Source organism: Natator depressus, chromosome 9 (assembly GCF_965152275.1).
Source record: "Natator depressus isolate rNatDep1 chromosome 9, rNatDep2.hap1, whole genome shotgun sequence".
Classification (NCBI taxonomy): domain Eukaryota; kingdom Metazoa; phylum Chordata; order Testudines; family Cheloniidae; genus Natator; species Natator depressus.
This window is the reverse complement of record NC_134242.1, coordinates 62,757,828-62,785,215: the sequence shown is the minus strand read 5'-3', so window position 1 is coordinate 62,785,215 and position 27,388 is coordinate 62,757,828. Positions and strand designations below refer to the sequence as shown.

The 27,388-nt window shown below is 47.1% G+C and overlaps 1 protein-coding gene across 2 annotated transcripts in view; it reads right to left on the bottom strand.

The window, feature by feature from the left end:
• The window catches only part of GABRA3 (gamma-aminobutyric acid type A receptor subunit alpha3), a 138,237-nt gene that overhangs the window by 9,110 nt on the left and 101,739 nt on the right, over positions 1 to 27,388 (bottom strand). For both annotated transcript variants that reach the window (XM_074964375.1, XM_074964377.1), the window contains exons 6-9: positions 22,459 to 22,541; positions 13,522 to 13,665; positions 11,007 to 11,159; positions 6,090 to 6,301 (exon numbers count right to left, since the gene is read on the bottom strand). In XM_074964375.1, the coding sequence (XP_074820476.1) occupies positions 6,090 to 6,301; positions 11,007 to 11,159; positions 13,522 to 13,665; positions 22,459 to 22,541 (592 nt within the window). The remainder of the gene's footprint in view (positions 1 to 6,089; positions 6,302 to 11,006; positions 11,160 to 13,521; positions 13,666 to 22,458; positions 22,542 to 27,388) is intronic.

Below are 27,388 nucleotides of genomic sequence, written 5' to 3'. Positions count from 1 at the left end.
GTTTATTTGTGTGGGATTCCCTTTGCTAGTGAAACAGAAAGGAAAATTGGAAAATCAAAAAGAGCAGAAAAACAACCCAGGTCCTTTAAAACCAGTACAGGTCTCACCATTGGGAGAGAATGTGTGGTCACCCTCCATCATTCATCACAAAGCTGACTTTACACACTGCATTCCTAATGGAGGAAATGCCGGGAAAGCTAGCGTGACAAGACATACATTTCTTATGCATTATAGACCTCTCATCACATCATGTTCCTGAGACAAACTTCCCTCCTCCCCCAGCCGTACACACACACACACACTGGTTGGCAATGAGATTTTTGCTGAATCTGATTCTGTCTATATATAGGTTTCAGAGTAACAGCCGTGTTAGTCTGTATTCGCAAAAAGAAAAGGAGTACTTGTGGCACCTTAGAGACTAACCAATTTATTTGAGCATGAGCTTTCGTGAGCTACAGCTCACTTCATCGGATCACTTCACTGCATCCGATGAAGTGAGCTGTAGCTCACGAAAGCTCATGCTCAAATAAATTGGTTAGTCTCTAAGGTGCCACAATACTCCTTTTCTTTTTGTCTATATATAGCTGAGCCTTCTCCTTTGAGAGACTAAAGCCACAACCCAGGAGAGGTGGGTTCCATCCCCCACTCCACCATTGACTTTCACTTACCTTCTCTGTGTCCCAGTTTCCCAGTCGGATAGTGATACCTACCTACCCCACAGAGGGCTGGGAGGATTAGTTCATTGCCATTTGTAAAGCACATTTGGATCTTGGGCTGTGTTAAAGAAATGCAAAGGATCTGTCCTCTGCCATTAGTTATAGATAGGGTATTTGTGTGTCGTAGAATGTGGTTTGATTGCGCCCTGAAACATTTTCAGTTCAGGAAATTTTCAGTCTTAGGTTTGGAAGGGCACAGTGGACTCTACTGCTTCAGCTATGCAGTGGGAAGAGGGTTGGAGGAGGGGCTACACAGTTGGCATGAGGAGTGGAGCAGAAGGGAAAGTGATTTCTGGAACAGTGGCTGGTGTGTTTGAAATGACAGGGCTCGCGCACATTGGAGACTGGATCCCACACAATGTGGGTGCTGCATGTAGCACAGACAGGGGACCAGGTAGCAAGCGCTGAACAGAACAGGGAGAACAGAGAAATGCAACCTTGCATTAATGAGAATGATCCATGGCCACCAAGGGACTCCTGCCTATTAGCAATAATGAGGCCAAAGAGGGCAGCGTGTAGCTAAGCACCTCATTAGTATGATGAGGATCATATTTATGCCCATGTGGCCTCTGACATGCTTATTCTTCATCATCATCCATCCCACTCTTTCTTCACCCTGCATACCTGCAGGGGAGCAGATAAGCCAGGGGCCTCCAGCTTGCTTTTGCTCAAGGCAGAAGACTTAACCTCACTCGTGCCCATGTGTAGCCTCTCCTTTTGTTTGTGCTGGATGGAGCGCAAAACCTTTGCGGGATCAAGGCCCAAAAGCAGCAGGGCTGAGAGAAGGATGCAGCTAACCATCCAGATGGAGAATGGAGAGGGAGGAGGCATGGCCAAGGAACGGCAAGTGGGCTATATCAATGGGCCTTTGAAGTGAAGCCAATTTTAGGGCTAAAAGGAGCCAATGGGCAACAATGACTCCCAAGGTACAAGATAATGGAGACTTGGGCCTGCGGACAGCAAGTAGGTAAGGGTGAGAGAACTCAGCAAGCTCTTGTTTGCTCTCGTGGGGGATGGGAGAAAGCACCTAGTAGAGGTGGGCCCGAGCCATTAAGTTTGGATCTGGAGCATAACTTTCCCAAGGTTTGGCAGTGATCCGATTGGGGATTTGGTACCAGTCCATCTCCTCTGGTGAGGGTGAGAACAAAACAAATGCACCATGTACAGTAACAAAGGGGAAAGAAGAAGCCATTCCCATATAAACTGGTTTCAATATCTGAGTTTGCAGGCTTGCTTTATGTGATGTTCACTGGTGAGCAGATGAGGCACACAAATCCCGTGTTGTTCACTCACTCACTCACACACTGTCCATACCGTTGGTCTCACAAAGACAAGGGAGGGAACCAAGATCAGAGACGAGTGAAAGAGTTTTGCTTATTTTTTGGGAATGTTCTTTGGTGACATTCACCCAGAGAAGACAAGAAGGAGAAGAAGCTGCCTGAGCTCAAGCTCACGAGTGATTAGAACCATGGCCTGAGGACCAGACGAGAAAGGAGCGATATCCTCTCGCCACCTGACATGGGGACTTTACACTGCTGTGTTTCCAGGTGTCTGGTTGCAGCTACTCCAACTGGGAGCTGTTTTGCTCCCAGACGTTCAGGTGAGTGCAGAGCAGGCAAGGAGACAGAACTATGCGGTGATGCTTGTACAGACAATGATGTCACTACAGGGAAGTAGCAGGTAGGCAGGCCCAGAGGAGGGACATTGTTTCTGGGTGGGACAATCATTGGCAATTTTCGTTCTCACAAGTTTGGCGGCCTTTCCAGAGTCCGGTGACAAAGACCCGTTAGAAGTGATCTCTCTGGATGCCAGTTGCAAAGATCACCATAAAGGTGGCCTGCATAGATTCCAGTGGTGACAATCCCACTGCAGTTGGTCCCTTGGGATTACAGTGTGGTCAGAATCCTCTCTAAGGCAGCCAATCTACCCATGACTGGTGTGGAATCCCCTCAGACGTGGCACCTCCCTTCAGAGGGTGCATCATCAGAGTCCAGTAGCAAGACTCCCCTTAGAGGCAAGCCATCTCCTTTCCAGCGATGAGGCTCTCTCGCCATAGAGGCAGTCCCTCCAGGTTCCATTCGGGGGGATCTCCTTAGTGGGACCATTCTGGGGATTCCTGTGGTGAGGTGGATTGTCCTGAAACCATTCATCTTTCATGGGCACCTTGGCCTTTTCTCCTCTCTGATTTATTGCTGAGATCCAGCACACCACTGGAGATTGCTCTTCAAAACTGATCCCCTGCCCTCAAAGAAAATCATTCCAGTGGGCACCAGAGACCATTCTCCAATTTGATCTATAGCTTTAGGTCTGCGGCAGCAGCTCTAACCCTGTGAAATAGAACTACTGCAAGAAATTCTTTGATCCAACAGGGCGCAGCACACACCCCTTCCTCTTAGAAAGCAACAAGCGACGGCGAGACACAAAAGGCTTATAGGAGCTTCGGTTCCAAGAAGCATTAGTCGAACCATATCAGAATGTGGGCTGGGTAACTTTCTCATGAGATCTGTGGTGCTTCCTGATTTTGCTTGGATGAGAATTGCAAATAATGCAGCATTTCTTGTGGTATTTCGGCATTTCCCAGCTAGGGCCCAACACAGATACACTGTAGCTGGGCTGTAAATTACTGGACAGATGAAGGGTGAGAGAAAGGGGAAATAACACACCAGCGGAATGTACCACAATGTGCCTGGTCCTCTAGGCCTCTGGTGGCTGTAGTGATAGGGCAGATGTCTAGGTGGGGGAGGTCAGCAAGTTAGCAGATTCTACCAAAGTCCTGAAAAAGCAGGATAACTCCACAAAGTCAAGACACCCAGTCTCCCTAATTGATGGGTTGTGTGGGAGAAGTTGCTGCTGTCCGTGCCATAGATAAAGAGAGGATTTTAGCCTCAAGGGCTGTTAATCTGGTCCCTTTCACCAGTGCTAACAATTAAATCTTCTTTTTCTTCTTCTTCTTCTTCTTCTTCTTCTTCCCCCTCATCATGGGCTGGGGCACTGGGCAAGCATCCATTGTCTTCACTGGGCTGAGGCAGCTCTAGGGTTCACTTGCTTACCATCTTCTTTGACACAATCCACCCACTACTTCCTCAGCTTTCCTTGGGGTCTCTTTCCTACCCCCCTCCTGCCATGCGGCCTGCACCAGGTCCTCTTCATTCATCTTCTGGGCTTTTAAGACTACAAATTAAGTGTGGTAGTAATAGTCACACGGGTGAATAACAAGCCCTCTGGCTTCAGGGACAGCTTTCCAAAGACCAGAGCTCAATTTGGGCATATCACTGTTAGCTTTATTGCTGGTACAAATATTCCTAACATTGGCAACATCCAGTCTTAAGCCAGTGGGGTGTTTTTGTTTTTTGTGGGTGTTTTTTTCCAGATTCAACCACCTAACTTGTCATTTGTTTCAAGATCAGTTCATGGAAATCTGAAACTGAGCCATCGCGGAATCATCACAACACTCTGACTAGAAACATATCAGCAGGATAGAAAAGCAGAACAAACATGGGGATGTAGCTAATTCCCAAGCCCCATGAGCCCACCACTCTTCCTGGAGTGCTCCTTTAATAGTTGGTGTTAGACGTGGTGAGAAAGAGAATAGAAAATACATCCAAAATGGAAGGAATCTGGTCAGCTTTGCTGATCTGTAACATGACCAGAAGTGGGTGAAGCTCATAAGGATGGATAAACAACAGGTAGATAAGCACCCACAAACTTGGATGTTTATCTGACTCTCTTGAGTCTTAGGCTGCAAATCTCACAGAAAAGGCTCCCCTTGTAATATTTTGGGTACTTCACATATCCGCATTACATTACTGCAAGGACAACATTTCTCATGGTATCTTCGTGCTATTTTAGCACCTCTGATTCAAAGACAGCAATTCAGAAATAAAGGCATTTTTAAAAAAAGTGAACTGAAGGTTTTTTGTTTTTAACTTCTGGAATCATTTGAGCTGGGTTTGGTTTAAGTGATGGGTGAAGGGCCACATCCATCCTTATTTTATCCACTCTGTTCTGCCCATTCCTGATCTGACAGCCACTGATGTCGATTGGAATCATTCCATTGACTTCACTGGGTCTTTAATCTCTATGGGCCAAATTCAGCCCTATCATGTGAGGTTGATATCAATGGCGTTGCACATGCTTCCATCAGGTCTCAACTGGCCTTACAGAACCACTCTGCTAGGCCATCTCTTTTGAAGTGCAGACCAATCTGTAGCATCACACTGGTGAAAAGAAGATCCAAGGACGCAGAAGAGGCAGGGAATCAACTTTAGAGGTAACGAGGGCTGGGCTTGCTATGGCAGGGCTGATATTGGCTCTAGTTTTTTAATCTGCCCCCCAATCGCACGTTGCCCCCCTCTTTGACCTTGTTTGCAATGCTGCGGCTCAGTCAAAATCAAAGGACTGAACTACTGAATTCCCTCTCCCCAGATCTTCTTTCAGTGATGCAAGATATTTGCACATGGTCCCTCAACAGTTCCGAGCAGCACATTATCATGCAAAAAAAAAAAAAAAAAAAAAGTGCTCCAGAACCAAGAACAAGGACAAGCTGATTTTGAAATTGATTCAATAAATATAAACAAGGGAGCAGCGTGCCATAACAAGCGATTCCTCCGAGCAGCCCCAATTAGATCAGCGTGGAGGGAGGAGGGTGTCAATGAAGGCCAGCGATGACTGTACAAAGGAAGCTGTCAGAGATGCTGATCCGAAGCCAGAAGAGAAAACCTGGGTGATACCCACTTATTTTCTGCCAGTTGCTGCTTCAGATTGCTCTTTACCTCCCAGTGTAGCCGTCTGCTAATGGCTGAAGGTAACCCCTGTTAAAATCACCCTCCCTCTGATATGCTTGCTCTGCACTGTGGGGAAAGCATGGGGCATCCACCGTGACAGGTGGTGAGGGAGCAAGGTGCGTGAGGCTGGCAGCTTCTCTTCTTTAATGGGGCTAGCATCACACCAAGCACCTGGCTTTGGGGCTTTATGCTGGCGCATCAGGGCAGCAACATGGCGCAAAATGCAGCAGGTAGTGAGCAAAGGAAGAGAGAAATTGAACCACACAGAGACGTGCACAGATGCAACCAGAGAGAGACAGACACACATACACTCACGCACACGCGCACAGAGGGAGGGACAGATGGAGACATGAGTGTTGTAGGAGTTTTTTCCCAGTTAATGATAAAGACAATACATTACACCAGCCCTTTCTCCTTCCACCCCCAAGAACCGCTCCAGTCAAGACCTGAATTGATGACCCCAGTGAATAGCATCCAGCCTACTGGAATGTGCCGGGCTGCATGTTACCCACTCCTGGTCCCAATGCAGCTCTCTCGTGGGGCGTTTCTTTGCCCTCCCGTGCTCCCTGGCCTTGCCTTCAGGACTCACCTTCATCTCCTGGGCCTCCAGCACCTTCTTGCCATCCCAGGCCCAGCTCCGCTTGGTGAAGTAGTTGACAGTGGCAAACTCGATCAGCGCAGAAAACACAAAGGCGTAACAGACGGCTATGAACCAATCCATGGCCGTCGCGTACGCCACTTTCGGTAAGGAGTTTCTGGCGCTGATGCTCAGTGTGGTCATGGTGAGAACGGTGGTGACACCTGTGGGAACAAAGCAGGAGAGGACGGTGCTGTCAAAGCATGCAACCATGTTTGTGTACCTGGTCAATGAGCTATCTCTTCCCACTCTCTCTTTGTCCTTCCAGGTAGAGATGCCATCACACCCATGCGCCAAATGCACCAAAGGCGCAGGTAGGGCCAGCCCCATTGATTTAGGCCCACTTACCTCAGCAATGAGTTTGGCCAGATGCGGGATTCAGGAGGCCTGAGTTCCATTCCTGGCTCTGCTACTGGCTTTCTGGGTGACCTTGGGCATGTCACTTCACCTCTCTGTGCCTCAGTTTCCCCTTACACCTCTTGTCTACTTAGGATGGCAGACTTTACGAGGCAGGGCTGATCTCACCATGTGTCTGTACAGAGTCTAGTACACTGGTGCTTCTGGTTGCTACCATACAAAATAGCAAACAGTGGTAGTGGTAAGGTGCAGCCAGCCAGGCAGATCTAACTGGACATTTGTGAAGGAGATGCTATTAGGACATTTAAAATTGTGTTTTGTGGAGTATTTACTACATATCTGTCTGTGCTCCCCTCCTTACTTCCTCCCACAAGAAAATAACTAACACTTAAGACTTATACAATCTTTTCCATCTGTTGACCTCAAAGAACCTTACAAAGGTGGGTGAACACAATTAACGCCATTTTACAGATAGGGAAATGAGGCATGGAGAGAGGAAGTGACTTGCCCAAGATCACACAAAAAGTCTTTCGCAGAGCTGGGAATAGAGTCCAGGTATCTGGACTTACAGGATGGAGCACTCACCACTGGACCATGCTATCAAGAATTTTTGCAATTATTCATTGCAAAATGGCCTTTTAAACTAATGATGTTCTTCATGAAAAATTGTTAACATTGTCAAAGCTTTTCAATTCATGTAACAACTTGTGTCTTTTTCAAGTTTAATACAGCACCCTGTATTTCTTTTGTAGACACAGAATATCTCAGAAGTATCCCTAGCATACCATACCACTTCAACACTACAAATAAGTATGTATTTATCTGGTAAAGTACGGTGGAGTTTAGTGACAGGCCTGGAGAGTGGGCTCCTTTCTGCAGCATGTAAGTTAAACATGGTTGGGAATTTGTCAATGAAACTTTTTTTTTCCCATCAGAAAACACCAATTCATTGCAACTGACACTGTTCCTCAGAAAGGCTGTGTTCCAACAAATTTTTTGACTCAAAAATTTGTTTTGAAATTGTCAGAAGATTTCATTTTGATGTTTTTGAAATGAAAAGCTCTGGTTTTCTGGTTCAAAACAAGATTTCATTTTGAAATGTAAGCCATTTATAGTTTTAAAAAATGGCAAAATTGAAATGAAATGTTTCAAAATTATTGAAACATGAACCGAAAGGGTTTTGCATTTTCAGTTTGCAAAAATTTTCTAGATGTTGACTTTGTCCTGATTCAGGATAGGTTTTTTTTTTATTTTTATTTCTAGATCTTGAAACTTTTTATGGGACAGGAAAAACCATTTCCCATCCAGCTCTAATACAAGGCTCCCTCACAGCTCCCTGCCAATCTGCCTCAAGCATGATCTGCAAAGAGGAACCTCTGAAGGAATGAGTCTCCATGGTCTGTTCAGTTTTGGCCTCCCTGCTTAGACTGCAAATATGGGTGCCAGTTCTGGCTGTAATGGGACACCTGTCCCTGGGCAACTGGACTGAGATCAACCAATTCATTTCACGCAGGCCAGCACACATGGAGATCTGAACCAGCAACCTGAAAGTGAAAAACTCTGTATCCCATTATCCATTCTCAGAGCCTCCAGCTTCCCATACATGTGCATTGCCAGGAAATTAAGCAGTTTTTGCTACTTCACTTTTCTGATATCACCCATCTGGGCAGGAAATTTCTAAATTTCAAAGTCTTCTTTACTTTGGACTCTTATAAATGGACCCACTTTTCTTTTTTTTTTCTTTTAATTGCCAGACAGTCACTATTTGATGTTTTTATCAAGAACGTTATTGAAATCTTCATCTATTAGAAACCTGGTGGGAGGCAAACGAACAAGGTCAAAACCTTGGTTGAAAGGGTTTCTGCTATCACTGATTGAGACAATAGTTTCTGTCTTCCCCACACCTTGCACACTCTAAGGTCACTATCACCTGCCATCAGAGGTGGAAGATTAAAATATCATTGGGGAAGCAGGGGGGCTGGACCCAGCTCTATCCCAGCCCAGTGCACCGGGGAGATCTGGGAGTGGGAAGTGGGATGCTGGAGAGCGGGCCTGCCCCGAACTCACCCCAGCAGAGATGTCTCCAGTCCTGTCCCATGGGGCTGGACCCAGGGGATGGAGAGTGAGCCCTCCTACCCTGCATTTACTCCGGCTTCATCCTGTCCCACAGTCTGGGCCCTGGGATTGGAGAACGAGCCTGGGCAGCAGCGGCTCCCTTCTGACCTTTGGTGCTGGCCTGGGCCAGGCTCCAGCTCCAGCCAGTTGGCTCTCGCCACTAGGGGAAGGCTCAAGGCGCCCCCTGCAGCATCACATGGCATGCATCAGCACTGTGACTGCAGAGATGGGCATGTGCATGGGGGCAGCCAGGGAGATGGTGAGGTAGATAGATTTTGGGGGACTGAGCCCCCTCTAGCTCTAGCAGACTGCCACCTACACCTGCCATGCTTAAATGGAGCCCTCTCTGATATCAGCAACTGTTGTAGAAGGAATGAGGAGACCCTGGTCTCAGGCCTTGGCAAGTAACTGAACGAGGAATTCATTTTAAAATAGTTTGTTAATATATTTGTAACTCTGGCCCAACCTTCCGCCTCTGATAGCAAAGTGAAAAGATATTGTGTAAAGAAATGAAAATAATTACAATCAGTTTAAGGCACAGTCCTATTGACTCAGCCCAGGGATCAGCACATGCACAGGTTGGACCAGGAGTGTAATCAGCAAGTACAAGCTGTGTATGCAGACCCATCGCGCTCTTTCCCATATACACCTGTTACATCCCACAGCCACCATGTCAATAGAACCTCGAACAAAGCAGGCGCAGCCAGTTCTGTGTAATTGGCTTATCAATATCTAGATTCTTGTTATTATTCAGGAGAGCTGATCAGGAATTTGTCAACAAACAGGTTTTTGCTGAAGAATACTGATTCTTTGAAACCCAAACTGTTTCCGTGAAACAGGGTCAGTTTCGATGAATGCACTGACTTGAAAATTTTGGGGGAAAAAGTGTCAATATTGACCAAATGGAAAATTTCAGTTTTTTGTGTTGAAATTTTTTTCATTTTTAAAAGAGGGAAAAGGTCAGAACTGAAACAAAACATCTTGAAATTATCCAAACAAAACATTCTGACTGATCCAAATTGATTTTTTAGAACATTTTTGATTCATGAAAATTGTCAGTATTCTGAGTTTTCATCCCCATTGGGACAGGAAAACTTTTTGACATCTTGAAAATCTTCATGGGAGGAGAAAACAGTTTGCTGCCCCGCTCTATGACTCAGCACTGATTTGGCATCACTTGGGGTTTTCTCACTGATTCCAATGGCTGCACGATGGGCTATTCTGAAGAACACTAATGTAGGGTGCTGTGGGAAACACAGGGGAAGGCATGGAGCTCACAATCAGTCATATTTCCAGTAAAAAACAATCCCCACCAAGTACAGTAAAATCTATTAAATAGCAGAGACAAAAGAATGTTCCGTTTACATGAGGGGCCACTGGACAAGCAAATTACATTAATTTCTGCTGGGTTCTGCCAACAGGTCAACAACATCCATGATCAGTCAGAGAGCTAACAGTGTTATCCAGGGCACCTGAACTTGGCCCACTGCCCAGAGAAAACCAGCAGCAATGGTGTCTCCATGTTGCACCTCGGCCTCAATCCTGACTAGAGGGAACACAAGGCTGAAGGTAGATTCTGCTAGGATTGTGAACCTTCTCAATGACCTTGCCCATGGAGGGCAGATTTTAACCCAAGTGCTATCTCCTAGGCTCACGGATTTCAGGTAATGACTGGCTTGCTACAGAAGAAAGGCTCTGACACCTGCTCCTTACTCATCCTGACTTCCTTCTTGCCTCTCAGCCATCCTCATCCTGTTCTGAGTTGCCTCCCTCCTTGCCTCTCCTGTTCTCAAGGTGTCTCTTTCCCCCTTGTGTCCCATGTGGTGCATAGACATAAGCGGTTAGGCTGATTAGAATCCAGGCCGGCAGTGCTTCGGAGATTTGGATTCTGGCTACTTCAACCTTGCCGCTTGCCCACCAGATAGGCATTAATAAGAGGTCTGAGGAAGGATAAAACCTGCCATCATGAACATTACTCTTTAGAAGTTAAAATGAAAGGTGGCAACAGACACCGCATATGCCTGCCTACGCTCCTGGGGCTGGCATGCTTCAGCAGAATGCAACGGTTCATGTGAATCCAACGTACCTATCAATAGGTGAGAGAGAACAGATTTCACCGATCCCCAGCACGGCTCAGCAGCCCTGCCCACGAAACTGATCCCCAAGCAGAGGGCTAGGGATACTTTGGAGATATGTTGTGTCCACAAAAGAAATACAAGGTTCACAAATGAGACCTTCAGGTAGCACAGGGAGGAGCACCAGACAGATTAGAAGACACTGGCAGCAGACAAACAGATGTGGTGCCATTCCCTTCAGTGCTCTGGTTACCTAAGCAGCCATGGTTGCTCTTCCACTGAAATCCCTCACCCATCAGCATACTGCATGTCAGAAACTCACCGAATACAGTCCGGGCGGGAACAGACTCCCTGTTAAGCCAGAAGGAAACCTGTGATAGGATGACTGTCATAATGCAGGGCAGGTACGTCTGGATCACAAAGTACCCAATCTTCCGCTTGAGGTGAAAGTGCGTGGTCATGACGACATATTCCCCTGGAGGGACAGCAGGTTAGAGCAGAAAGCAGCAGAACAATTGTTACTTGCCAGGCCTGAACCAATAAAACCTGAGTCCAGATCTCACAGTAGCATTTTTATCCCCCGAGGGCGTGATTTGTGTGAACGTCCCGGTCCTGTAGGGCTATATCACCTGATATTGCAGCATGTGTCTAAGTTACCATCTGACGTATTATGATACCTCATGATAAAGTAGATCATACCATAATGGCATGAAACTGGTATATGTTTGTTGCAATACAAAATTGGGGTCTATGTCACTCTTGTATACAAACATAGAGATTGCTTTGTACAAACAGAGATTGCTTTGCATGTGGGTAGGTGGACGTTGGTGAGAACTGTCACCAGCCAGAGAAGTGATATGAAGCTCCAAGCATTAGAACCCCTTTCCTCAGGACTTAACAAAATGAAAGCAAACCAACTGAAAACCATTGAGCAACAATCTCCAGTGGCTTTCCCTGCTTCACTCAGCTGGGAGGGGAGAAGACACACCCCTCCCTTCCTTCCTCCCTCCCTCCCACCTGCTTCGCTTCTGAACCAGCTTCTACTCCCTTTTATACTCCCCCCCTCCTTCCCATGCAGCCATGTGACAGGAAGGCCCCCATAACCCTTTACAGACTGCATCATCTTTACCTTGTCACAGTAGGAGTCTGGTACTCTCTATGTTTTGACAAAAGATGTTATGATCTGTCAATACCCAACTCCTCCCTGTATCATTCATCTGGAAGGTCGGGACAGGATGCTGGTTGTTCAAGGCCTGGGGTGTGAGCCAGTGAATTATGTCTATTTGCCATCTCTATTTTCCTTCCCCTCCCTTTGCCCCAGTGCTCAGGGTAATGGTGGAAGCCTTCAGTTTGACTTCATCACTGCTGGAATACGGTGTCCTTTTTTTTTCGACGCTAGCTCTGTTAAGCCATTATGCATTGGTGTCTTTTGCAGATTTCATATCATTTCAGCCTATTACTTTGTTATTATTTTTACTACAACTTGAAGGCAGAGCTAGATCGAATATTATGACATTTAGTTCTCTGGACTCCCCACATGTCCTCAAGGGAGGCAATTTGAGCTGTTAAAGACGGATACAATTAACATCAAGTGCAACAGAGAGGAAATATCCTAGAACTACTGGCGCACACACACGGAAGGAGAAAGTTAGAAGAGACACACATGGGGTAACTGCAGCTCTCTGGACCTGAATTCACAGGGGAAAGGGAGGAGCGGCAGATGGGGAGAGAGAGAGATGATTAGTATTGGTCATTAAAACAGAAAACATTTGTTTGGGACACTCTTCTACAACTGACGTAATATTTGCCCAAGAAAATTCAGTGAAAATCAGAGTGAGCAACATCGGCATGGTGGCCTCTCTTCACCCGTGACATTCTTCTGGGAGACTGAAATTTCAGCCAATTCAACTGCACCCCAGGTGATGAGAAGCAGCTGGGCAAGCAGGAGAGTTCCAAAGGCACACGTGGCTGTTAGCTGTCTGAATCCCATTGGTTTGCAATGGGAGTGGGCAGAAAGACACCTGTCTGCCAGTTGGGTGCCTAACTGCCATTTGTGCCTATGAAAACCTCCCTGACACTCCCTCTCTTGCTCCATCGCCCAACAGAATATGAGACGGTGGCTCTGCTGCCGCAGATGCTGTGGTACCTCATAGCATGGATATGCTCCATCTATAAACACCCCAGCATAGGGAGATAAGCTCTACAATGCTGGGGTAGGGTCCTGAAAAACCTGGATATATTCTATTCTCCAGTTTTCCTAGCTAGGCATTTTTATGGCACTCGGCACCATGGTACCTGAGCACCAGCATTGTGTTATGGAGCTCTCCTTCATAGCACGGACATGCTGTGTCCACTTGAACAGCTGAGTATCACATCAGATGACCCTGTGCAGCTGGAGATTCCGTCCATCATAACCTAGGAAAGTTCCCTCTCCCACCAGAACAGCTTGTTCTTAGGGGGTGCCATGCTCCTTACCCTTCAAAACCTCCCTCTACTCCGTCCAAAAACAACACAGCGTGGTGTTAAGGAGTGTTGTGATGCCCATGCATAGCGTGGACTGCTAGAATGGCTCCATCTCCCATCACCCCAGCTTGGATCTAAGGCTACTGTGATGCTGGTCATGCTGTCCTTGGATATGATCCACTGCCTGCAAGTGTCACTGGGTAACACTAGAAGTTCTGGCCTTTGATTGAGATACCTCCCATGGCTCCCATTTACTTTGCAGACATATTGGACCCAACCATGACAACAATATACATTCAAATCACATGGGAACACCGCACCTGCCAGTGCACACAGCTTTTATGTCCACTTCCAGCCCCACCTCACTTCAGTACCTGTACTGGATCGGACCATCTCTGTTCCGACCACATGGCCCAGGAGGTCATACTGATTCAGGCGAGATCCACCTTTGGCCACTTCCACTGATTTATCCTTCCCCAGCGTCCAGGTGTAGATCACCTCCGTCTTCGTATAGGCATCTGCAGAGGAGGAAGAAGGAGGAGGTCATGCTTCTGACCAGCCTAAAATATACCAAAGATTTGGGGCCACATTCAGTCCCGGTGCGTCTTCAGAGGAGCCACAACGACTAATATGGCCAGTTATGTCTAACCACCAAGATGACTTTAGAAACAGTTAATCATATAACCAAAGTCAGGGCTGCCTGCCGGATGTTTAGAGTTTAGGAGGGGTCGAAGGACACCTTAAGGGGCAGCACACTCCCCTTTAACGTTCTGGCCTACCTGGCAGTGACTTGTCATTTCTGAACACATTGGAACATAGAGCGCTAGCTGCTTCTCTTTGCTCTAGCATCTGCCTCAGATATCAGTTGGGCTGCATCAGAAACAGAATCTGGATCTGGCAGGCAAGGGTTTCCCAAACCAAAGGGTGCCAATCACAGCTATTTTGCACACAGAAGCTCCTTTGCTCCTAACTCCCTCCATGCTTTTGAAAATCTGCCCCCTTCATTAAATTGGGCCCATGCCATACAAATAGCATGGACTTTTTCCTCAAAGAGCTTCTGAGCTTCCTCCCTCTCCTCAGTCCTCCACCTTCCCTCCCCAGGCAGGCAGCTGAGCAATCAACTGAGCTCTACTCTGTCCTCTGCAGTGCTCAGCCTCCATGCCACTGCTCCATCGGGGCCCTCTCTAACCCACAGTCACTAGCACGTTGGTCAGGGATAATTAGTCTAATAAGCTGGGGATCTGAAGGGTGCCGGGCTCCAGCCACTGGAGGGGTGTGTACACTTTCTGCTGAATGTTAGGCCGTTTCTTACCAGGGTGAGAAGAAAAAGGCAGAGATCGCCTCACACTCACCAGCCTGCAGCTCTTGACAGCTGCCATTAAGCCCCTCCAATTTATGTGAAAAATTGGCTCTGGAGAAAGTTTTCCTTCCCCCATTCTGCCCCCCTGTTCTCTTCATCTGCATGATCACAGGCTCTCCCATCAGCTTGCCAGTCATCCTCCCTAGGAGTCAGCTGCAGTGGCTGGAAACTGGAAGTGGCTGCCTGCAAGTTGCACAAGAGGCAGCCAGCAGGAGACGGCTAAATTACCGAGAGAGGCGGCACTGTGCTCAGAACAAAGCGGTGCTCCAGCTACCTGCCTGGTTACTGTCTCCATGCACCCCTTCCCTCCGCCAGCCTCCCCATGTGCTCACACACACCTTCAACCCTCCCACCCCATTCACAAACATACTCACGTTCACACCATCCCCACCCACCTGCACTCCCCCCTTATACTTGTATGCACAAACACCACCACTCACACTTATACATACTCACATCTTGCTTTCTCACTATTACCAAGCCCGCAGCATTCAAAAATCATGAGTCAGGCTCCAAAGAACCACGAATTGTCTTTAAAATCATGAGATTATACACAAAACAATATATTTTGGATTCTTTGCATTTGCCCTCTGGGGCAGGAGTATTTAGAGAGTCACATTTTCAAGATTTTCACTGCAATTAGGTAGACTAGAAATGGTCCTATTGTAAAAAAATTATAGCTGAAGTTTTTGCAAAATCACAGGACTCCAGGAACTGGCACTTGAAGAATAACACCAAATATCATGAGACGTGCAATATGCTGGTAACTCCGCTCTCTTTTAACCTCCCACCTCCTTTCCCCCTCCAGTAAGCCAGCGAGTACCTCTGGCTCAGCAAGAGAGCTGCTAGCTATTTCACTGGAGGTTAAAGAGAAGTGGAGTCCCATGAGCTTCACTGCCACCTGCTCCTCTCTCCCCACTAGAGAAAGAACTTGCAGCTCAAGTCTATCTCAAATCCCTGTCCCCTCAAAAACCCCAACAGCTAAAGGGCCTGCGTTCTCCTGGAAGTAGAGCAGGGGTGGAGGTGGGAGGTTGCAGACAATGAGGCACATACCTCCAGACAGCTCCATGGCACAGGCTGTGATGCAAGTTCCCTGACATGGGTGTTCAGAACCGAGGACCTTCCCAGAGGCCATTAGCTGTACCATAAGGGCCAGATGGCAAGATTCCTGCTTTAATCTACCCCTGACTGCAGCTCCCTGCAGTGATCACATCTACTGCAGAAGCCTGCTAAACAGATGCTGGGAAAGGACACCGACAAGAGATTTTTAACTCTTCCCCTTTCCCTAGGTTTCCCCTACAAGACCCAAAGTGAGACCAGGATATTTTTCTGCAGGACTGACGATGGGTCAAATTCCAGCCTGTGAAGCTTTGTGGGACATTGTGGGTTGAAACTTCACTGACTTGTCTAATTACAAAAGAAAAGGCCATGATTGCATTTTCGCTTTTCGCAAACCTGTTAAGTGTTAAGGAATAAAAGGTGATTTTGATGAATGGGCGACGTTTCTCGGTGCACAACGGTGCTGTGTAAGCACTTCCAGTGCAGCTCGGCTAATGCATCTTCAACCTGACTGGCAGTGCTCTACTTTTCCAAGCCTGCCCTTCTCCCACCTCTGCCAGTGCACTGGCATCCTGGTCTGTAACACCCCCTTTTATTCCAGTCCTGGATCCCCACAGTCAATGCACCTTAACATTAGACTAGAAAGCCCTTCTGTTATTTCAGTGCTAGACATCCACCCCCACGCCTCCCGTGTTATCCTGCATGCAAATGAGGTTGTCAACTCTATAACAGTTGTCCTCTGGGACGAAGGCATTCCTTGTGTCATGTAGCAGTGGCACTGATATTTTGGGTCTGTTTAAAGCCCTGAAGATATTTCTAGTCTGTTTAATGTCTTGTTTGCACAATGTGGGGCAGCCCAGTCCAAATCAGGATCGTAAGTGGCACAACTCCTGCGGCATCCTCTGCTGCCCTAGTCTTGGGCGTCCCCGCATAGATGTCCTACTTTGAGCCAGACTGCATGGTTGTTTTCTGGTGTGTGTGATGCTGGCAGACCAGGTGCCAGCTCATGCCATGTCTCAATGGATCACTGACAAATACATGGCTGAAATCAGCTTGGCTCACCTGTGTGCTAATGTTGTTAAAATAGGTGTTAGAATTATAAGAATGTGTTTTGTGTTTAGATTTTATTGAATGCTTGTAAGTTGCTGCATCCATTAATCTCATCTATAACATATGTATCCCCATATTGTAAGGCAATATTTGAGTGGTTGTGTTGTAAGCCTCTCTGACTGTGTAAATCATCAGGCAGGAGAGAGACATTAACCAGTGTGAAGTGCTGGTCTCCAACAGAAGGTGTTAAGTCCTGCTCAACAGGGAAGGTCTATGGTCCAGATAGACTATTGTGGAACATTAAAGAGGACCAAAGATGTTTGTTTTGCACTCCCCCCCCCCCATGAAGATGAGTCATGCAAGTGGATTCCTCCTGTCAACTACATTTGTCACTAAGAGCACAAATGAGGAGAGGGATAAAAACCTCTAACAAGAAGGAACAGGATCTCTCTGCTACTTGGACTCTTGGGGACAAGGTTTACTAGGCATAAGCTAGAGATCCCTAACGTTTAGCCTGGGTTAGCCCTAAAGGTCACAAAGAGCTTGCTTATTATAGAAGCGTCTATTACATTTTGAAATTTAAGATTGCAACTCATTTGTATTTATATATTTACCTTCTTTAACCTTGTAAATAACTCTCTTGTTTCCTTTTCCTATTTAATAAATCTTCATATATTGAGAGACAAGGTGGGTGAGGTAATACCTTTCATTGGACAAACTTCTGCTGGGGAGAGTGATAAGCTTTGGAGCTTACACAGAGCTCTTCTTTAGGTCTGTGAAACGTACTCAGAGTGTAGTAGAGCAGGGGTAAGCAAACTTTTTGGCCTGAGGGCTGTACCTGGGTATGGAAATAGTATGGCAGGCCATGAATGCCCGGTGGGGGAGGGAGACTCTATGGGGTGTAGCGGGGGGGGAGGGGGGGGCTCTATAAGGGATGTTACCGAAGTGGAGGGAGGGGGGACTCATGGAGTGTTGCATGATGGTGGGGGGAGCTCTACAGAGGTGTTACCGGGGACTCCTAGGGGCCCTGCCAGCAGTGACACTAAGACAGCTGCACCAGGCACTGCCACGGGCGGAGGCACCGTAGCTGGGATGTGTGCGGCCCCTGGCTGGTTTTGAGGCTCTCAAGGGTGGGGCTGTAGGAGACTGGGAGGGGATTGGGCACGCTGCCGTGTGTGGGAGGCTGCCATGTAGGGGTGGGCTTCCAATCCTGGAAACAGTGCAGTGAAGTCGCGCCTGCGCAGGGTGGCTCTGCACGCTGGAAGTTGGTGCTCATCAAGGGAATTGTGAGTCGGGGGCTGGGGAGCGCCGGGTGGGTGGAGCAGGGCAAGTTCCCAACCCCGCTCCCTGGCGGGAGCTCAAACACTGGATAAAAATATCTGATGGGCCAGAAGCAGTCCGTGGGCCGTAGTTTGCCCACCCCTGTAGTAGAGTGTCCTGTAAGTAAGTTTCTCAGACTTGAAGAAGAGCTTTGAGTAAACTCGAAAGCTTGTCGCTCTCCCCAACAGAAGTTGGTCCAATAAAAGATATCACCTCACCCACCTTGTTTCTACAACAACACTGCATACAACGAATCTTCATACAGTTTATTATAGGATTGGCTATGAGGCAGGTTAAGATTTTGTCATGGTTATTTTTAGTAAAAGTCAGGGACAGGTCACAGGCAATAAACAAAAATTCATGGAAGCCCATGACCCGTCCCTGACTTTTACTAAAAATAACTGGGACAAAATGGGGCTGACAGGGGGGATAAGAGTTCGAGCCCTGCTGTGGGAGGGATGGGGGGAGTCCGGCACCTGCCACCACTGCAGCTGACAGCTTCAGGGTCCCCCCCCACTGCCCGTGGCAGCTGAGAGCTGTAGAACTCACAACCAGTTTGAGGTTTGTGCCCTGGTTCCTAACAGTCTGCCCTGAGCTTGGCACTCATGCTCTCGAGTCACTGCAGGGTGGCACGACAATGTGCACATACATCTCTTAGGGAGCACGGAGAGACCTTCAAACTCATTTCACTTCTAGTCCCTGGAACAATGTGAACACAGGGGTTGGTTGGTTGGTGGAAAGTGAAAGCTGCTGTGCAAAGCTTGGCTCCCTGCTTTCAAGGGAGTGCGCTGCCCTGCAGCCATTGGGAAGGCTGCCACCGCTAAGAAGTGGCATGGGGACAGGAGGTCAGCAATGATCGATCCAGCTTGCCAGGATCCTCAGAAACCTGAGCTGAGTTCTGCTGAGTCTTTAAAGAATATGTCTGGTGAGTTAAAGGGACACTGCAGAAGCCCTTTAAGCCTCAGATCTGACCAAGCCTAAACTCCTTACAACTCTGGGGTGACTAGCTTCCTGGTCTGTGGGGGGATTTGCTGAGGCTGCACTCCTCATGTGGGTATAGATGGGATTTTAATGCCATTCTACTGAACATATGAGCCGTGTGCTCAGACACTGTGCTGATGGGTGCCATATGGATATTGATCATAATCATGGCCAGTTTTACAAACACTCAGCTTCTTGTTTCAACACTCCCATCGTTCAGATGCTGAAATAATAAAAAAAAAAAAATGACACTCTGCCACTGTGGGGGCCTGACAAAAACATGTGCAAGAGTCTCCTTCCTCCGCCCTCTCTCTCCAGGAATGCTATGGGATCTGAGATGGAGAGTGGATTCCAGGCTTTGCTAGTGTAGAGCAGATGCAGGGTTACATACCATTGCCCCAGAGCAAGCTGCTCTTCCTCTGAGTCTCTTTTCTCCTGGTGTGTCCAACCCCGTATGTCTTACCAAAGAGCGTTATGGCGCCTCCTATCAGCAACCACTGACATTGCATTATAACTGCTTAAGAAAATAGGTAAATAACACCATTGCCTGTCTCCAAAACAAAGACTTTGTGTATGCAATTATAAGAACGAACTTTTTCCCAAATAACTTTACAAGCAGCTGGCTAAGAACAAACGACTGTTCCCAGCCCTGGCATTACTAACAATGCTGATGTTTCCACCCAGGAGAGAGAAGGTCAGGTTGACTACTTCTGTATTAGAACCGTAGTGCCTGACCCTGCAAGGGGCTGAGTGGATCTTGAGACCATGCTGCGCACCCTCATCTTGGCAGATCAGACCAAGAGAGGGGAAATAACAGAAGGGGAAACATACATTTTCAAGCATCTAGTGGGGTGAAACGCTGCTGTGGTCTGGGAGTACCACAAGATCCTGGCTGCTCCAGATCTGCCGATATACAAAGACCTGAATTCACTGCCACTCTCCGGACTCAAATCCAGGAAATCTTTCTGGACCCACGCATCAACACTACAGGCCAACAGAAAGGATGCCAGCACTTGCTGGCTTGAATCATGGGCCACTTGTGGTGCACCCCCCAAAATACCTTAATGAAGAGCCAAAGAAAGAAGTCCTGGGATTCTGCCTTCCCTGTCGTCAATGATATTGGAGCAGTGCACGGAAGGTGTGGATATCTCCTCCACAAATGGAAAGTCAAAGAATCACCAAACTGTGACTGTGGTGTGGTACAACCATGTGACACATAATGGACAACTGTCCAATTCATACTTACACTGGTGGTACACAGGGGATCCACCTTGCTACCCCAGACGCATTAGAATGGCTTTCAAATCTCAAGATTCAGTTACAATCCCAGCCTGCTGCTTTACAAATGCCACATGAAAGAAGAAGTGAGGTCAATGAACTGAAATGAAAGCCTCATCAAATCCAGTGGTAGTGGAGGGCCCAGAGAGGACACCAGCCAGCAAATGGCTGTGTACTCCACTAGAGAATCAGACTAATTGTCCCTCTCCCTGCTAGACTGACAGCTCCCTCACATTACCAGGATGTTCCTCCCTCCTCTGCCCCCAGGAAACTTGGCTTCCCGCGAGAATGTGAGCTCACTGATGTCAAGGAGAAGAAGGGGATTCAGCACATAAGGTGAAACAAGCATGTGAGGGAAAGGGCATGGCCAGCCAGTGCTCGCCTACCTTGTTCCCAACAACAAATGCAGCCCTGCACTCACTGCCTCAGCAGCCAGCCTCGGATGGAACCAACTGCTAGCAGTCAGAGTGTGAAGTGGAGAGAGTGGGCACAGATAGGACTGGACTTACTGTCAGAATAAGGACAAACTTAGGGTACAATTACCTGCCCCAGGTTCAAGGCACGTCAAATGCAGGCCAACAACTTTGCCAAGTACACCCTGGTGGGCTGAAGAAGATAGGTGAACAGTCAAGGGGACAATGATACAAACTAAAGTGGCAACTCCTTCCTGATCCGAAGGCAGCCACAGGACACCCATCCCACCACGTGCCTCCACAGCAGTGTTTCCTGGACGTGACCTGTTGAGTCAGCTGCACACACTTTTCCTATCTGATTAGACCCAGGCTGCAGGACCTCATTAATCAAAGGCTCTCCTGCGAGCGCGTTGTGCTGTCACCTAAAGCCGTATTTGATAGCACCATTATTACATAGGAGTTGCCATAGCTGATCACACCCACCATCCATCTCGTCCAGTATAACTCCTCTGACAGTGGCCAGAGCCAGATGCTTCAGATGAAGGTTCAAGAAACCCTTCAGTTGGGCAGAGGTGGGTAATCTGCTCATCCCCCATCTCATCATAATCCCCGATAATTAGAGATTGGTCTAAATCCTGAAGTAAGAGGTTTTATGTCCCTTCCAATACCCTCTTTGTCATCTTGACCTGCTAAAACTCTGGATATTCCTGATATCCATATATATATGTCCAATCCCTCTTTGCATCTTGCCCAGTCCTTGGCCTCAGCAGCTTCCTGTGGCAGTGAGTTCCACAGTCTAAATACACATTGTGTGAAAAAGTGTTTCTTTCCTATCAGTTTTATATTTGGCCTTTCCATTTCAGTGGCTGTTCCCTGGTTTCTTGTGTTATGAGACAGAGAGAGCAGAAGCTTCCAATCATGCTGATAACCACATTCCCTTCTGGTAGTTGATTAGATATATCCAGATAGACTTTGCCCTTGAGCTTTATTACAGGCTGCCACGGGTTCATTGGTTGGACATTTACTGAGGGGGGAGGCAGGCTTTAGTAAGCTGGGTGCTTTATTTGATTGTCTTAGAGCACAGGCTGTCGGGGAGGGGGCTCAAACTGTTTTGTTTAGTTGGGAATAGGTAACCCTAAAGGGTTAAAGTAGATTGAACCAGACGGGCAGCTCTCTGCTCACTAACCAAGGAGTGGTGGCTCTGTGTAGAGCTGAGCCGAGGAAGGTGATTCTGTTTCATGGAGGATTTAGATATTTCAGAATTTGGTTTTGTTCTGATTGGGAATGAAAACCACCAATTTCAAAATTCTCCGCAAGAGGGAACAGAGCCCCAGCTCCAGGACAGCCTAGCTGGTGGGTACTCTGGAGCTGGGGACCCTGCCCAAGAGCTGCGAGTCTGACAGTTTGGGAGTTCAATAGTTCAATAAATCCTACGGACAAAGGTTTCATCAGAGCAATGCCACCAGCTCCAGCTCTGTGGGACAGAGAGCTGTGGGGGGAACACTGCTTACCCAAGCCAGAGAGAGGTGAGTGAAGCTGTTTGTCCCCGTACTAGCTTGGTAACCCTACAGTGAGACCCAGGGTCACTTACCCATCCCTGGAGTGCAAATTACCTGCAGGTGCACACACACAGCTCCTATGGACCACAGTGGGAACTGTACGCACAGCACAGTTTGATTTTATTATATGGAGCACCTAGCAAATGTGTGGGCACTGTATGATTAATAATAATGCTATCTAAAATACCTGACAGAAGAGTTCCATTAAATAAATAAGCTACCAGCATATGGGCACACAAAACTAGACTGTGTGCCCTCCCCCCATTTAAGAAGGTTGAACTAGGCACTTACAGCTCCCAAATTTCAGCGGGCAGGCATGCACGTCCATTGGGAAATCCTCCAGGTGCATGGGGCACTCAGCGTGAATGGTTAACCTACAAGACAAACATAGGCCGTCATTGTAAACGCACATCTGCTAAGGATCCAGCATGGAGCTGCTGCTGCAGCATCTTGTCCCATATCCACCAAAGTCTACATAGTTTCAAAATGCTGACTCCTAGCAGATCTCTTGGCAGCAGGGCCTCGGGTATGGAGAGAACAGGTTGCATTCAATTTCTTGCCACCTTCCCCATTTTGCAAACTTAGTCCGACCGACCAAGTTCACCTTTATCCACTAATTGCCATCTAAAAAATCTATCAAAATCCTGTACATTTGTTTGCCTGTGCATTATGTGCAGAGAGATCATTAACACCTAGTTCTAGCAATGCTAGGGGTTGCATCGTGGATCTTATTGCAAAGCTGATGGATTATACATTCATAGTCTCCACATGCTATATGGTTACTAGGCTTAGACAAAGCATCAAAGCATTTCAGAGAGTTAAAAACCTGGGAAGAACGGGGCACAGCTCTTCATTATCTTCCTGAGCTCCCTGGAATCCAGGGCAATCTGCCTTCTACTACAGCAGGGTACAACGTACGCCCCTAAGCATGCTGGCCAGACGGACTGGCTGATGAAGTAGGAGTATCTTTAGGCCGCAGTTCCACTTCTTCCTACTCCCTTATGGCCCCCTTAGAGGGTGCAGAGATACAGACCCTGCCCGACTGTGATTGTGTCTTGCTGCTGTGCAGAGGAGGAGATTGTGTGTCAGGGACTCCTCGAGCGCACCCCCCAACACACACACATCCTCGTGAATCCATGGAGCAGCAGGACATAATGTGGTCCTATCATCACGTCACCTCGACATTAACATGCAGCCGATTCAAGGGTGCGGCACAGCAACCATTATAACAGCACCAGTGACACTAACGTCCTCGGGGCACACATGGAGGGGACTGATAATAAAAGGATTCAAGAAAGTGTTTTCATTCAGTCTAGAAGCTTATGCTCATTGATGAACTATTGAAACTGTCAGTGAAAGTCTGCAGCTGTTTAATATACACAGAAGGGAGCCAAAACAGAAGGGGCTTTAGAGACACCAAATAACTCTGTTGAGAATTCAGATGGTCAAGAAAGGTTCCTATTGCTTCGCTAGAAGGAGTGGCTGATGGACACTACAGGTAATAGAGCTAGACCAAGGCTGAAGTTGTCTTAACAAGAACCTAGATCACAAAGACTAGCTGAAAATTTTCCATTGCAATATTTTTTGATGAAGAATGGCTTTCAACAAACTGGAATTTTTCACCAAAACAAAATGTACTTGTTCATTGAAAAGGTTCAGGTTTTTGTAAAAAAACAAAACAAAACAAAACAAAAACAAACAAAAAACCAAAGAACCCTGAAACATTTTTGTCTTTCAGATACCAAAAGGCAAAAAAATTAGTTTGGGAGTTTTTGACAAAACCCCAAAAAATTCAAAGAAAATTTCCGATGAAAATTAAAAAAAAAAAGATGTTGAAATTTTTTGGAGGACAAAAATACACTTTTCTCAAGCAGGTCATTTCTGTAAAGCAAACCAGAAACAATGCACTTGGGAACCACTAGATCCAGGTATCTGGATCTACTAAGGTGGACACAATTGATCAAGTTCTGGTATGACATTCCCTCGGCATCCCCACTGAAATCACTGGGCTAGGGTGACCAGATGTCCCGATTTTATAGGGACAATCCCAAAATTCAGGCTTTGTCTTATATAGGCACCAATCACCCCCCATCCTGATTTTTCACACTTGCCATCTGGCCACCCTACACTGAGGTTGCATGGAGTGTGTGTTTGTGCAACATTATTATGAGTCAGTAGATGGAGCTGCTACAGATAGCACTCTTGCGTTCTGTTCAACGGAATATAAAAGCGGATAGCTCTTGCAGAAATGCTTATTCTCAGTTGGCTGTTCACTGAACACATTTTGTTATAAAATTGCTCTGATGCAACGTGTTGTCATGTTTCTCCTGCTGGGTTGGCAAATAAATCTTGTAGTGTTGGAACTGGCTATCACTTCCAGTTAGAGGGGTCTGGTGACTTTATAGTTCCCACAAGTCCTCACACTCCCATCATCTAGAAACACACACTATAAGAACAACACATTCTCTAAACTCTACAGGTCCCTACTTCTGCAATTCTTCTGATTGCCTTTCTATAGGTTCTTGCAAGGCCCAAGAGGCAAGAGAAATGTAAGCCTGGCACTTTTAACAACATGCCTTTTTGCTTTTATGCCTTTCACAATCCCATGTCTGAATGAAATGCAGATTTATATTTTCCTTTTAATTATATCCACAGGACCTAACAGGCCATGCAGAGCTGCCATTCCCAGTTCCTGCTCCACCTCCCATCCCCCATGATGTAGAGGAAGGGGCAAGAACACAGAGTGGCAGGGAAGGGCTATGGCTAGAGGCCAGGGTACATTGGGCATACAATCCCTGTAGGACTGCTGCCAGCTGGGCCAGGACTTGTGCAGAGAACCCACTCTCCTGGGCAGGGTAGATCTCAGTGCGGGAGAAAATATGGGCCTTTAACTTGTTACGCAAATGACTGAAGTATAGCGAAGAGTAACTTCCTTCTGTGACAGTTAATAGGAAAGGCAAACAGGACCGCTTGTACCCTACATTGGCCTGCTAGCTTCCCAAAGTCTCTCTCATCTTCACCCCCGTGTTCCAGTACTACGCCCCTTTCTCTTTGCGTAACAGAACATGTTTTCACTTGTATGTTTCTTTAGCAGCTACAGATACTGGGGCACTTCTGCCTGTTTCCAAGATCCTATTTACATTGTTGATATTGATTTTATATGGAGCGTGGGAGACTTGTTTTTGTGCCCGACACACAGATGTGAGCAGGGCTATAAAACACCAGTTCTCTCATTAGAGACAGGTCCTGCATATTTACCATGCACCAGCCTGAACCCTGTATTCCCAGTCGGGATCAGTTAAATGGAAGTCAATGGGACTAGTCATATAACGGCTCCCCTTTGGGAGCGAGGGTCTCCCAATCCAGCCCACAATCCAGGCTCCTGCTTTTTGGCCTGGTACAAAAACATTGAGTGGTTTGAAGTAACATCCCAAAGCAACAAAACCGCACACGCTGCCTCCCATTTGCTGATGTCCTCTTCACTCCTCCTCATGTGCGGACTGGACAACAGGGCATGCAGGCAGAGGTACCTTTCAGTGCTTGATCCCAAACTCACTGATATCAATGGAAATACTGCCATGGGCTTCGCATCAGGTCTGACGTTAGCCGTCCATTTCCTTCGTTGGGTTCACATACCAACACTGCATGCATTGCTCATTCCAGCTTCAATTCCTATGCCTTAATTCTAGATTTCTGATCCCAAACACAAAAGGCAGACAGGCTCCCAAAATGATTGGGATGAACACTCAGAAAATCAGGTACACTTGCTACTTCTCTTTGCTTTCTTAAGTGAAGTGTCTCTCTCTCAGCTACAAATTTGTTTGGGGAACTTAGCATTCATTTTGTTAGCTCTTCTGTCAAGTTTGCATAGGTCTTATCACTCTGTCCTTGAAGGAGACATACATCTTTCTGGGCTGTAAATGTCTCTTCTCCGGCTTGACTGGATTTTTTCTTGTAACATCCTTCAATGTTATTGGCATAAAACTACGGTTGGGACCTTGGTGCATGAACTTCAACTTCCTCACTCTTTTTATCCATGTGGAAATCGCCCATTTTACCACCCATTTTACCACCCATGGCCTGTTTTACCCTTTCTTTTACCCTTCTTCTTCGGTCAGATCCTTCTTGCTTCACTGATGACCTTATCATTTCAAAAGCACCCCAGCGAGTTGATTCCAGTCATCCCGCCCAAAGGACACACTCTTGTGGGCTTTTCTAATAAGCCAAATCTGTCTTTTTAATTAACTATACTGCGCTAGATGCTCAGCTGCCATCAGTGTCCCCTGGGAGTGGCTGAGTCACGGAGGATACAAAGATGCTGGTTACAGACCCCAGACTTTGGGGTCCCTGCCACGATGGTCCTAGTGTACTTTAGAGCAGCACCAAGGCAGTCTCTCCCACCGCTGCACCTTATCATTAGCAACGACAGTATGCACCTGGCCCTCACCTGGCCCTCGTACTCCTCAATCTGGCTGCCCATAGATCAGAGCAATCAGTCTTTTTGACTTGGGTATGGAGGATCCAGCACAAAGTGTTCCACATCTGTAGGTGGAATCAGGATTGTAGGTCTCTGGACACGTCCGATCTGCTTGACCTTGTCTGCATCTGTCTGTGTGTATCACAGATGTTTGCACGCCTCTGGGCATTGCTGTAGCCCTACACAAGCCAGAATGGCTGGAGACGGCTGCCCTTGCCACTTCATGAGAAATTGCAAATGTATGGAAAGGGTGGAATTTCAAGCTCAAAGAGAATTTTACTAGCTGATACCAAACCAAATGGAGCCCACCCCCCTCCCCTCAAAACAACAGCTTTTCCCCATCCCATAAACTGGGGGTATATGGGGGCCCTGAAATTATACAGAAAACTAAATGTTGAGGTCTCGAAAAACCACAGGAAATTAAATGGCTAAAATATTCAGGCAAAATCTCACCTGAAACTTTTCAGCTATTTCAACCACCCAAAAAGTTAGTGCCTCAGATAACGTGACCAACGGTAGCATTTTCTCACTGTAGAGAAAAGGGGAATAGGCCTTAGACCTCTCTCTCACACACGTAGGGGCACACGGTGGCAGGCATATGCTCTCTCTCACACACACATGCACTCTCACACGTTCTCACACACACGTTCTCACATGCAACTGTACGTGTTTCCACATACTTTCTCTCACACACATGCACTTTCATTTGCACTCCCTTAAACACACACACACTGTGCTCCTCCA